This window comes from Sander lucioperca, chromosome 9 (genome assembly GCF_008315115.2).
Source record: "Sander lucioperca isolate FBNREF2018 chromosome 9, SLUC_FBN_1.2, whole genome shotgun sequence".
Classification (NCBI taxonomy): Eukaryota; Metazoa; Chordata; class Actinopteri; order Perciformes; family Percidae; genus Sander; species Sander lucioperca.
The window spans coordinates 40,838,307-40,850,881 of record NC_050181.1 but is presented as its reverse complement, the minus strand read 5'-3'; the positions used below and the strand labels follow the sequence as shown (position 1 = coordinate 40,850,881).

The 12,575-nt window shown below is 43.6% G+C and overlaps 2 protein-coding genes across 2 annotated transcripts in view; one reads left to right on the top strand and one right to left on the bottom strand.

Annotated features, from left to right (window-relative positions):
• Positions 1-12,575, top strand: part of acin1a (apoptotic chromatin condensation inducer 1a) — a 51,944-nt gene that overhangs the window by 25,638 nt on the left and 13,731 nt on the right. The window contains exons 76-88 of the mRNA XM_036005184.1: positions 55-144; positions 235-312; positions 529-591; positions 1,091-1,153; positions 1,260-1,385; positions 1,516-1,557; positions 1,652-1,699; positions 3,808-4,358; positions 6,631-6,783; positions 8,515-8,580; positions 8,700-8,811; positions 8,907-8,962; positions 9,140-12,175. Of these exons, the coding sequence (XP_035861077.1) occupies positions 55-144; positions 235-312; positions 529-591; positions 1,091-1,153; positions 1,260-1,385; positions 1,516-1,557; positions 1,652-1,699; positions 3,808-4,358; positions 6,631-6,783; positions 8,515-8,580; positions 8,700-8,811; positions 8,907-8,962; positions 9,140-12,175 (4,484 nt within the window). The remainder of the gene's footprint in view (positions 1-54; positions 145-234; positions 313-528; positions 592-1,090; positions 1,154-1,259; positions 1,386-1,515; positions 1,558-1,651; positions 1,700-3,807; positions 4,359-6,630; positions 6,784-8,514; positions 8,581-8,699; positions 8,812-8,906; positions 8,963-9,139; positions 12,176-12,575) is intronic.
• On the bottom strand, positions 4,528-6,030 carry c9h14orf119 (chromosome 9 C14orf119 homolog). The gene is made up of 2 exons (XM_031306886.2): positions 5,290-6,030; positions 4,528-5,192 (listed from the first exon to the last, which is right to left on the bottom strand). Exons 1-2 carry the CDS (start codon positions 5,722-5,724, stop codon positions 5,019-5,021), a joined length of 609 nt encoding a protein of 202 aa, XP_031162746.1. The 5' UTR covers positions 5,725-6,030; the 3' UTR covers positions 4,528-5,018.

The following is a 12,575-nucleotide window of genomic DNA, read 5'->3' as shown; positions in this document are numbered from 1 at the left end:
CCCAGATTTTGATTTCATGATTTTGTATTTCATTGACCTCTAAATCATTTTCAGAGCTGCAAAACAGACTGGAATTGTTAACGCGGCAACTGCAAGACAGTGAACTTCGACTCCAGGAAACAGATGCAAAGAATTTTAACTTGAGTGAGAACATTTCTTATTTGCTAAAGTTTTGTGTCATGTTTGTTTCCTTTAAGCACAAAATAACTGCAGCTGTGTCTGTGTCTCTGCTAGTAATGGAGATTGCTGATTTGAGGACACAACTGAAAAAGGCTCAGAAAAAGGCATCCAAACCTGCTGAAAAAAGCAATGGTTTGTAATTCTGTTACTTCACTACTATTGTGTCTCTGCTGTCATCCAACACATGATGTCTGACTAGAATAGATCTTTTAAATATCTTAAAACGAACATGTAAAGATTAAATGATCTGTCTTCATCTACAACCTTCCTCCTTTATCTGGAATGATATTAAAACAAATCTTTTTGGTCTTTCATACAACTGTGGTTATTTTTTGTCTTCTCTCTCAGAATTGGAACAACAACTACAAACACAACAAACAGTGAACAAAAAACTTGAAAGTGCAAATAAAGGTATGTAGCCTACTGTATATTGTTTGACATTTTGGGAAATAGGCTTATTTGCTTTTTATCATAGAGTTAGATCATAAGATTGATACCACTCATGTTTTTATGCAATAATGCTACAGCCAGAAGCCGGTTAGCTTAGCACAAAGACTGGAAACGGGGACAGCGCTAGCCTAGCTCTGTCCAAAGATATTAAAGTGTGTTGTGTTTTTACGTTGGCTTATGTATCAGACTATTTCTTGGTCGGGAGCAGACACTTCCTCAAATCTCCGCAGGCTGGCCGGTTCCTCGTTTCTAGTCTTTATGCTAAGCTAAGCTAACCAGGCTTCTGGCTGTGGCTACATATTTACCATACAGACATGAGCGTGGATTTGATCTATTCTCTATCGCTCTGCAAGAAAGCAAACAAGTGCATTTCCCATAATGTTGAACTATTCCTTTGAAACTTGTTCCTGACACTTGGTGTTTGATACGTATCTGTGTTTTAACCTCCTTCCTCTGTCAGACTTAAAGGAAGAGGTCAAGGAACTGAAAATGTGCTGCGCTGATGATGTCACCCACTGTGCCGGTGAGATGCTCAATATGACATTCATTATCACTCTATACATATATTTGTTCTTGAGATCCAGTGAGTCATTTGATGCAGTCTTTGAACTTAATATTTTATCAAACAGATTTACAAAGACAACTGCAACAGAGCCAGGAGGACGCGGATCGCCTACAGCAGCAGCTGGGCAAGATGAATGCCAACCTCAAACAGCTGCAGCAGCAGTTAGAAGAGCAGATCAGGGAGAATAACGGTTCAGTTCTGTTTAGCCCTCTGGCAATAAGTTGATTCATTCAGTAAAATAGGGAAGGGAAAGTAGTAGTTACTCTAGCGATTCTTGATGAAATGTATAAATTTCGCTGTCTTTTCTGTCTCAATGCTAGGCCTGCAAAATGAGAAGAGGAAACTTGAGGATAATGTACAAGGTAACTATTAGTTTTGTTCAGCGGAGCAGAGTGCAGAGAATACACTGTGACAAAACACCCAAAACAAATGATGCTTTTCTTTCTTTCTTCTCAGATCTCCAAAACAGACTGAGTATTGTGGATGAAAAGACGATCTATGCAAGTGAGTTGCACGCACGCACTCGCGCATACACACACACACACACACACACACACACACACACACACACACTGCACTGATACTATATAAATCTAACTGTATAGATGAATTTAAAGAGGCACTTCATAAATGTTATATATAAAGGTCAGTTCACTCATCATATCTGCTTCTCAGCCTGTGAAAACAGTTGAATAATGACTTCTGTGGCCCTGGAGATGTTTTGTGAAGTCCGGGAAAATAATTGTTTGTAAGAAATGGGCATTTACCAGACAGGAAATAAAAGATGGCAACCAGTTGCATTAGGTGAAATGTAGTTCAATTCAGTGTTCTGGAGGCGGTCTGCACTATTATGTATTCGGGTTGTCAGACCCATTCTCATGAATGCATCTTATAACTAACAGGTCAAAGGTCAACTTTACTGTGATATCATAATGTTTTGCAAAAATGCTTTTCTGGCCATTATTCAAATGTCTCAGGAACAGAAGGGGAGATTGTGACCATATATCACATTTGATCGGCTACTGAATTGGTGAAACTAATCTTGGGTGCCCACTGCCAACCTTAAAACTGTGGTGACTGTATAGATCTTATGTGCTGCCGGGTTGAAGATGTGTGTGAAGCATCCACCTTTTAGAATTTTTAGCCTCATTGCAGCAACATCCATATTTGGAGCATTGTCTACTGTCATGGCTACATCTTTGTGTTGTATCATAATCAGCTTTATTGGCCAAGCATGTGAACACATACAAGGAATTTGACTCTGTTATTTGTTTCTCTAAATTAACTTACACACTAATAGACATGCAGCAGAACAAGAACAACAGCACTTAAAGTGCTCATATTATGCTTTTTGGCTTTTTCCCTTTACTTTATTGTGTTATATATCTTTTCTGTGCACGTTGTAGGTTTACAAAGTGAAAAAGCCCAAAGTCCTCCCCAAAGGGACTTACCATCTCCAACAGAAAACACTGTTCACAAACTGCTCCAAACAGCTCTATTGTAGTCCAGCCTTTACTTCCATGACGAACGTGCGTCACTTTGTAACACGTTATAATGCTTACCTAGCTGCTAGCATGGCACGCCCTCATATTCTGCTTTTGACTGGGTAGTAGTGCTGATCTAGGTATTGCGCATGTGCGACTCCCAACAAAGATGGAACAGAAGTGTGATGCCTCACTCTGTAGCTAAAACAGAGAGCTCAACACACAGGGTGAAAAGAGGAGCTGCAGCAATGTGCAGTACAACAAAAATATGCTGTTTTTTTTTAAAAGGAAACCACATAAACATATTCTGGTACAACCTCTAAATACAGTTATGGACCTAAAAATTAGCATAATATGAACACTTTAACAAAGTCAAGTAAAATCAATTTTATTTATATATCCCTTCATCACAAAACAAACATTTGCCTTGAGGGTCTTCACCAATCTGTACAGCAAATAACATCCACTATCCTTAGACCCTCGACTTGATGAAAAACAACTTCCAGGCTTTGATCTTGTCCTTCATCCTTTTCCTCTGCAACAAGCTGCCAATCTGCCACAGCTCGTTGTAGAGGGCGAGAAGGGTTATCCAAGAGGACTTTGATTTTGTCCCTCGTCCTCCTCTCCGCCACTGTCTCCACACTGTCCAGTTCCAACCTGATCACCTAGCTGGCCTTCCTTAACAGCTTGTTGAGACTGCTGACCTCCAAGCCTGGATGCCACCACTACAGGAAACAGAGCACTGGCTACTGCAGACTGATAGAAGATCTGCAAGAGCCTGTTGCACACACTGAAAGATCTGAGTCTCCTCAGGAAGAACAGTCTGCTATGTCCCTTCCTGAAGAGGGCTTCAGTTTTTTTTTTATTTGGATCTCATAGTTCTTGTATCAGACCACCCTCTTCACTTCCTCTCCCTGGATGACAACCAGGACAGGGGGCGTCCTGTTCCTCTTAATAGTCCACCACAAGCTCATTGGTTTTGCAAATATTAGTTTTAATCTGTCACTTGTTACTCCCCGAACTTTATGGAAGTGACATATTTAATCACTGGAGTAGTGCTTTAATGTCAATTACTTTTCAAAATGTGATGTAAAGATGCACAATTGACCACATTTTCTCGATTTACAGGGCAGGTGAGCTTGGATCCAAACACAGCACACCCGAGAATAGCTCTTTCTGCAGATAACACCAGGATTTCTACTAGTGAAGAAATACAAAACGTCCCCTACAATCCAGGCCGGTTTGATGTGGTTCTCGCTGTCCTTGGCACGACTGGCTTCTCAACTGGCAGACACTACTGGGAGGTGTCTGTAGCTGGGAAGCTTTGTTACCACCTTGGGATGGCCAGTGAATCTGCTCGAAGAAAGGGATCGATAACATTCAATCCAGCAAACGGTTTCTGGACGCTAGTCATGAACAAACAGGGTCAGTTGAAAACTGTCGATAGAAAACCTTTCATTATTCCAGTTCAGACACAACCTCTTACACTGGGAATTCTGCTGGACTACAAAAAGGGACAGATCTCATTTTACGACGCTGGTGCCAGATCTCATATGTACTCATTTGTAGGTCAAAGATTTACAGACAAGATCTATCCATTTGTCAATTTCTGTGTTGAGGATGTTGAAAGTCTGACACCAATAGTGTTACTCCCTTCCGGTTCAGTTGACTGGATAAAATAGAGAACAGGGCAAATTATGTTTTGTCCGATGTAAAATCTTAGCCATGTCTCTCATTTATGGTAACCTTAGTAGGGAAATAAAACAATCCCTGTGACTGCGGAGTAGTTCTCACACATACTTCTGTTGTTACTGCTGCTAAATGTTTCAGACAATTAAACAACAAATATACAATGATGCATTTTGTTTATTTGTCTGTTTTAAAAAGAATGTGTCCTCTTGCCCAGGTGTTTCAATCACTAGGCCCAGTTCTGAAAAATGTACCCTGTAAGTTTAATTGTTACAGCCAGATATTAAACCTGTTTATTTCATGTTCACACCATTGGGTCACTAGATGGCAGAGATTCATCCATGATAAAAGCATTATGAAATTTCTTTAAAAAATAAAATAAATAAAAAAAAAAAAAAAAAAAGTGGTATAATGTGCGATATAGCCCTGGAGAAACCGGTGTAGGAAACTTAATAAAAACAGCTTATATTGAATGAATACTTGTGTTCTTACAATGAAATGGTTTACCTTCAACAATAAATACCATCACAGTGACACAAACATTTCTCTGAAGAGAATTATCTCAGACCTAATACACATTTCCCACCACACGTCACCTCTTTAACATGTTGTTTTAATCACTTGCTTTTTCATCACAATGCAAACATTGCTCAGTCTCTTCCTGCTGTACCGGCTACACTCCTGTAAAAGTGGGCAACGAAAACTGGATCCCGCTCTTCCAGTATGTGCAGGAAATGATTCCTCTCCTCTTCTCTCCAAGACTCAAACCACTGGGTCCACAGGCGCACCTGGCATTCAAAGATGTTTGGTAGTCTGTCTTTAACCTTGTAGGTGTACAAAAAAAAAAGAAAGAAAGCAGCTGTTAAAGGTTAGACATGATCACTCTGGACAATCTGTTAAGAATGGACAGTGTGACAGTACCTGAAGAGTACTGAGTGAATCTAGGAGGGTGCACACTTTTCCAGGTACAGCTTTCCCCAGAAGGTCCTGCAAGAATCGCTCCCTCTGAGTGGCGTTCCAGCCCTGGAACCAGCTCAGGACACACCGCTGCTCCTGGAGGCTTACATATGAGATGGGCTCCAGCTCTCTCATCTTAGCTGCACTCGGAGAAGCGCAGGACAGGTTCCCCAGGCTGGGAGGGCTGACTACACCATGTGAAGCTGATGGAAAGTCCTCCGGGCTGGGAGTGGAGTAGCCGTTCCAGTGTTGTGTTGCCATGGTCGGTGATCCCTCTGTCGGACCTCTGAGCCTGGAGTTGTGAGTGCTAGACAGCATGTCAGTGGCCGTGAGTCTGTGGCCGTCTGTGGGCTGCTGCTGTTGATTTAAGCCTTGACTGACATGATTGAACCACGACATCTTTGGTAAAAACCGGTTTGTTTCAGCCTGAGGAAAGCGAGCTATTCCTCTGCTGTAAGTTAAACAGATCAGCACAGAGAGACTGCTCTGGTCCGGGTAACGTTATCATGTAGCTTAGCTTATTTAGCCTATTTGCAACAATACTGTAGGTGTCTTAATTTAGACACTTCGTCGCAAGTAACTGCTCTTAACATAAATGGTTGCGAGTACCCATCATTTTTTTAAACGTTAATCACCTTATTGTCGGCATATTTGAAGTGCAGCGTTGCCGAAGGAGACGAGAGGACGAGAATCGCACTACTAATCTTTCTGACAAACAGGAAGAGTGTGCACTGTGCAGCAGCTGTTGGCTCATTAGCTTTGTTGTGTAGGCAATCAAACTTGCGCCGAATATGCGCAGTTTGTCGTTGACGAAATAAAAAGATTAAAACGTGTAAGTAAAATTTGTGTATACTATATAGAATACATTCAATAGTACTCAAAATGAATTACGTGTTCTCTGGGCTTACATGTTGAGACATCTTTATTTTCAAATTCTTAATTGCAAAACAAGTGCAATGGCAAACAACAAATAGGCTACATAGATAATACTGTCTTGGGGTCTATTTAACTGGTAAATAAATGATATAAAGAAAAACAACAAAATGACAAAAAAAAAGGATTCAGCAGTTCAGGCCATTCAAAATTGTAGAGTCTTTGAGGCTTTGGGATTGGAGTGCTGAATAGTTTGTATGTATGGTTGCATTTAATTCATAAACACTTTAAATACAGTTTTTTGTTACAAAATGTACTTTTGTGAAAGTGAAATTTGCTAAGATAATAAAAAAGATTTATGATAAGGGGGAAGTCGTCAACGATGACGCTGGGTGGAGGAAGGCGTTGCTCGTCGCTCTCGCTGGGAACTGACTAGAGGAACGGAAAATGGCGGATCTCGAAGACGTTACGCTGGACGGGAGACCGCTACAGTCCCTTCGAGTAGCGGATTTAAAAGCTGCTCTTGAGGAGAGAGGACTCTCAAAAAGCGGGCAGAAGAATGCTTTAATCAAAAGACTCAAAGGGGTGAGTTCTCCTACGAAATACGGGACCACGGTTGCTTCGAGCTAATGTTAACGATAAAACGGGCTGATGTTCTCTCGAGGGCCGACAACTATCGTTACTGCCGAGCAGCGTAGTAGAGTTATCGAGGTTGACGACCACCAATCAGCTGGGAAATGTGTCTGTTTGCACTACGCTGTGTTTAAGCAGTGTTTTCGCCGTGTATAATTATACCAACCGTAGAAAGACCCGGAGTTCAATCAACTTATGGGCTAATTTCAAAGTCTGTGTCGGGTTATGTTGTCCTGTTAGCTCCCTAGCTCCCCTGGCTAACGCTGTGACTTGAACGGTGGCCTGGTTTGCTGCTATCTGTTACTGCTAACGGTGTCGGTCCCGATCAATGTTGGTGTACATGAGTTTTGCCGGTAGATTAACGTAACACAAGTTATTTAGTATCTCGACAACTATTACCAGCTCACTCTGTATGTCTATTCAGTGTTAATGCAATGTTTTTAAATAGACAGATTTCGCAATTTTCCGCCAAATTTAGCAATAGTTTAGCTCTTAAATGTAGCCCAGGCCCGTGAGCTGCATAGGTCCTGAATGAGCTAGTTTGTTTACATTGCGACAAGTAATCAACATTATCCACCTCGCCAAGAAAGTTGGGGCATGCTTTTCTTTTTTTTAAGCGGGTAACGCAATCCAGTTTACTAACGTTACCATTTTTCCGCAGAAATGCGCCATGGAAGCAGCAGCAAGTGGTGTTTGCATTTGCTTTTGCTTTGTTAAATGTTTATTATCCCAATGTAGAATTTTGTCACCCTTATTTCACATGTAGAATCTGGACATTATTTAGTTATAACCTATAAACAAATCTACACAGTCTGTTACCGGTGTAGGCTAAACACAAAAAAAAAATTTTGGAAGTTTGATTGCACAATTGTATATAATTTAGGCCAACTAGCAACAAAAGCAAGCCACTGGCCTTGGATGGTTACACTTGGATGATCATTATTTTTTTTTATTTGTTATCACATAGTTGTTTGCTTTACTGCTTATCACTGCCCAAGGTGTTGAAGATTATAGCATTATTTAACATTGCCGTTATACTTCACAAAGTATTTGTTGTTTACATACATGTGCATGCATGCAGGGTGAAATAATACAAGCAGCACAGTGGGAGGATTGCTGCATTGCTCACTGTCAGGGAAGAGATGGATGAAAACAACAAGTGTTAAATTAAAGACTCGTTAAATTGAAACCAAGTTAGGCCCAGTAGCTTTTTCTAGCAACTCTGCCCACATCGTTCTCAGTCTGGTCTGCCAGTTGCCAGGCCTTGTCTTATTGGTCCTTATGACTCTTACTGTGTTACTTGTTTGCTTCTTACCAGGTAACTCTGTTGTATGTCATCCTCCTCTCTTTCTCCACAATTTTCCTATTGCTTGCTACTGTACGCTATATCAAAGGCAACATTCTCCAAACCAAAGATTATTAAGAAAGCTATGCAGAATGTTTGTCCCATCTATGTTGATGGCATACCAAGGCACGTATAGTGACTCCTAATTGTTTGTAAAGGATGGAAATATTGGCAGTAGCAATGATAAATTATTACTGACTACAGTACACAGTAACTATTTTGTCATAAATTACCCATATATTTGTGTTGAAAAGCACCAGTACCAATTCTAACACCTCCGGAAGAATACCTGATTGTTATTTTCATCGAATGAATGAAGTCTATTGTTTCAATAACAGGCTCTCATGCTGGAGAATCTGCAGAGGACCTCCACCGCTCACATCGGACTGCAGCCAAACTCACAGGTAAGTGTCACAAAGCTTTCTCCTTTCAATGGCTGAAGCCTCTTCCCATATAATAAAAGCATGAATGACAATTAGCAGAAAGGTAGCTGCATTCTATTTTTAATGGTCTCTCTATTTAGATTGGTGAGGAAATGAGCCAGAACAGCTTCATCAAGCAGTATCTGGCTAAACAACAGGAGCTCCTGAGGCAGCGGCTGGAGAGAGAGGCTCGTGAAGCATATGACACAAATGGTAAGTGTGCAACTTAGTAAGGTACTATATACATCTCGGGTCTCGTGTATGCAAAACATTTTTGTGATTTTATTCATTTGTCTTTTATACAACAGAGCCAGAGGACCACACAGAAGTCAATAACAGTACATCATGCCCTCCTCAAGCCCAGGTCAGACATCACTTTCTTTTCTTACCTTGCAATCAGTCACATTCTCTAATCTTTTTTTTTTTTTTGAGATACTATGCTTCAAAGGAACTTGCTGGTAAGAATGGTGCCAGATCCTTTACATGAAAGCAAATTAACTTATTGCTATGAACCCCCCTTCCTCCTTTCTGTCCTCACCAGGATGCCACACCAGCATTGGCTGAGCAGCACAAGCCACCTGGCCCCTCTGGTGGAGAGGGATTGTTTGGTGCAGTGAATGAGGGCGAGGGTAACAGGAACCAGGAGGCTGACATGTCCGGTCCTCCTGCTTCTGGCTCTGTGGCCGTGCATGTTCCTGGTGGTGAGCACCGGGCAGAGAAGGGGTCTGCCTCCAACAAAGTTGCTGCTGACAGCGACGATGACGATAGTGAGGATGGCGAGGAGGATGGTGACGATGATGATTGGGAAAGCGGTGCTCGAAGGAGAGGCCACAGAGAGCCAGCCAAAGTGCCCACTACCAGAGAGAGGTCTGGAGCATCCTGTCAACCCCCGCAGCAGCACATGCCTTCCCTTTTGTCCCCTCAACTCCGCCAGCCGACACCTCCTCCCTCCCCACCTCCAGAGTTATCATTCCCCTTGCCTGACACCCCTAAACAGAGCCCCCCTAGTCCAGATGTAGCCCCAGCTAGGCGCTCGTCCAGTACCTCTAGCTCTGGTTCATCCAGCAGCGGCAGCCGCAGTAGCAGCCCAGAGCCACAGAGGAGTGGACATGCAGAGCGCAAGCCGGGCCCGCTGACCCTTCTGGCACGTAAAATGGCGTCGGAAGGTGCTTTTTCGGGAGCAGGTTGGCACCGCGGCGCTGGGGAAGGTGATAGGCAGGACAGCAGTACTCCGGCTACATCATTTCCTGGCAGAGGTCATCCAGAGGGTCTGGTATCTGCCATCACTCACACAGCCAATACTGCAGGCCATGTGTCATTTCCCATGATTTCAGGCACCCACCAGGGTATCACAGGAGCACATTCGGCCCATATTCAAGTACCTGTGAGTTTGCTTAAAGTCACTGCAGCAGAAGAGAGGGACAGAGAGAGGGACTCTGAGATAGAAAGAGAAAAGGCCCTTGAGCTGGAAAGGCAAGAGAAGCAAAGAAAACTTGAGCAAGAACGAGCAATGGAGGAAGAGCGTGAAAGAGCTCTTGCCCTGGAGAGAGAGGAAAGAGAGAGAGCTCTGGAGAAAGAGAGAATTGAACGTCAGCAGGCCTTAGAAAGAGAAGAACGAGAAAAGGCTTTGCAGCGGGAGAGGGAACTTGCTCTAGAACGAGAGAGGGAACTAGCTTTGGCTAAAGAGAGGGAAGCGCGAGAGCAAGCCTTAGCACAAGAGAGGGCCCTGGAGCTGGAGAGGCAGGAGCTCGAAAGACAGAGGGCCCTGGAGCATGAACGTTTGCAGAGAGAAAAGGAGGAGAGGGAGAAGCGAGAGAGAGAAGAAATGGAACGAGCAATGGAGCTAGAAAGAGCTAAGGCTTTGGAGCAGGAAAGAAAGGAGAGAGAAAGAGCTCTTGAGCAAGAGAGGCTACAGAGGGAAATAGCTCTGGAGGCTGAGAGAAAGGAGAAGGAGAGGATTGAGAGAGAAAAGGCTTTGGAGCAGGAAAGGCTGGAAAGGGAAAGGTTAGAGAGAGAGAAAGCCTTAGAGCAAGAGAGACTAGAGAGGGAGAAAGCCTTGGAGCAAGAGCGACTAGAGAAAGAAAAAGCCATAGAGCAAGAGAGAATTGAGAAGGAGAAAGCCTTAGAGCAAGAGAGAATTGAGAAAGCCTTAGAGCAAGAGAGAATTGAGAAAGAGAAAGCCTTAGAGCAAGAGAGAATTGAGAAGGAGAAAGCCTTAGAGCAAGAGAGAATTGAGAAAGCCTTAGAGCAAGAGAGAATTGAAAGAGAGAAAGCCTTAGAGCAAGAGAGAATTGAAAGAGAGAAAGCCTTAGAGCAAGAGAGAATTGAGAGAGAGAAAGCCTTAGAGCGAGAGAAAGAGAGGTTGGAGCGGGAGAGAGCCTTAGAACAGAGGTTAGAGCTTGAGAGGAAGGAAAAGGAGAGAATTGAGAGAGAGAAAGCATTGGAGCAAGAAAGGATAGAGAGGGAAAAGGCCTTGCAACGAGAGAGGGAGGAAAAAGAGAGATTGGAGAGAGAGGCAGCTCTGGAACAGGTGAGGAAGGAGAAGGAAAGAGCCGAAAAGGAGAGGAAAGAGAGGCTGGAGAGAGAGAAGGCTTTAGAGCAGGAGAAACTTGAAAGGGAGAGAGCCTTGGAGAAGGAAAGGAAGGAGAAGGAGAGGGCACTCGAACAAGAAAGGTTAGAGAAGGAGAAAGCAATGCAGAAAGAAAAGGAGGAGCAGGAGAGGGCCCTGGAACAGGAGAAAGAGAGAGCTAGGGGGACTGAAAAGGATAGGGAGAGTCACCTCCCTCCTTCCAAACGTGGCCGTGAGATTGGTCTTACCCCCCTGCCCACTCCTCCCCCCCTCTCCACAGGCCCAGGTAGAAAGTCATCGACAGAGGCAGGAGAGCAAGAAGATGTCCATGCTCCAATGTCCCGGCGTGAAGCAGCAGAATCCGGTGCACCCATGCCAGCAACACTTCCGTTGCCTCAGTCCTCATTCAAGAAATTCCGGTTCTTAAGGGACTCCCCAATTCAGCTCCAATCTTCCTCCCCTTCCATGGTCATAAAGCGGCCCCGTAACTTCTCTGATACCCCCCAGCCTCGGGCCCCCCATGTTTCCTCCCTCACCGATGTCGGGGAGCGCCAGCAGGAAGGACTCCCGTCCTCCGCTGAACAGGAAGATCCACAGATGCGGACAAAACGGGAGGTTGTTGCCGGGGCGCTGGGATCTGAAGGGGCCCAGCCTGAGAAGGAGACCACTGTTAACACCGCACTGGTCCCAAGTCCCAAAAAAGAAGGGGCCACCAGCCTAGTATTGGAGGACAAAGATAAAGCAGATTCTGTGAAGTCGGAACAGGCTGCCAAGGAATCCACCAAAAAAGCAAAAGAAGTGGATGAAAGCAAGGGTCCTACAAACCCAGTGGATACTGCACAGCGGAGGGGAAGAGACACAAACAAGGAAGAAAAACAAGTAAGACAAAGATCATTGTCTAATGATTCCTCTTCGTCAGAATCGGACTCCGGGTCCTCGTCTTCTCGGTCCTCTGGCTCATCCACATCCTCTCAAGAGAAAACCTGCTCCACTTCAAGAGGTAGAAGGGTAAGTGGTATAAAAGGAACCTCTGACATACAGTGCCTATTATCTTGGAACCTTTTCATTGAGTACAGTTTTCATTTGTTTTACACTGATAAACAAAAAAATAATATAATATATCCTTTATTTGCTAAGCACATTTACACATACAATGAATGTATCCTCTGCATTTAACCCATTCTAACTAATTAGGAGCAGTGGGTAGCCAAAGTCCAATGCCCAAGGACCAACTCCAGTTGTAATGCCAGTACCTACGGCAATGGCAGGAGTTTACCTATCATGCGTGTTTGACCTAAATTAAGCAGAAAATAGAAAATGCACAGTTCACGTGCTTTATCATCGTCATCATTTAATCACCACTGGTGCGACCAACTGTATCGGATAATAAATTGAATAGGGATAATCA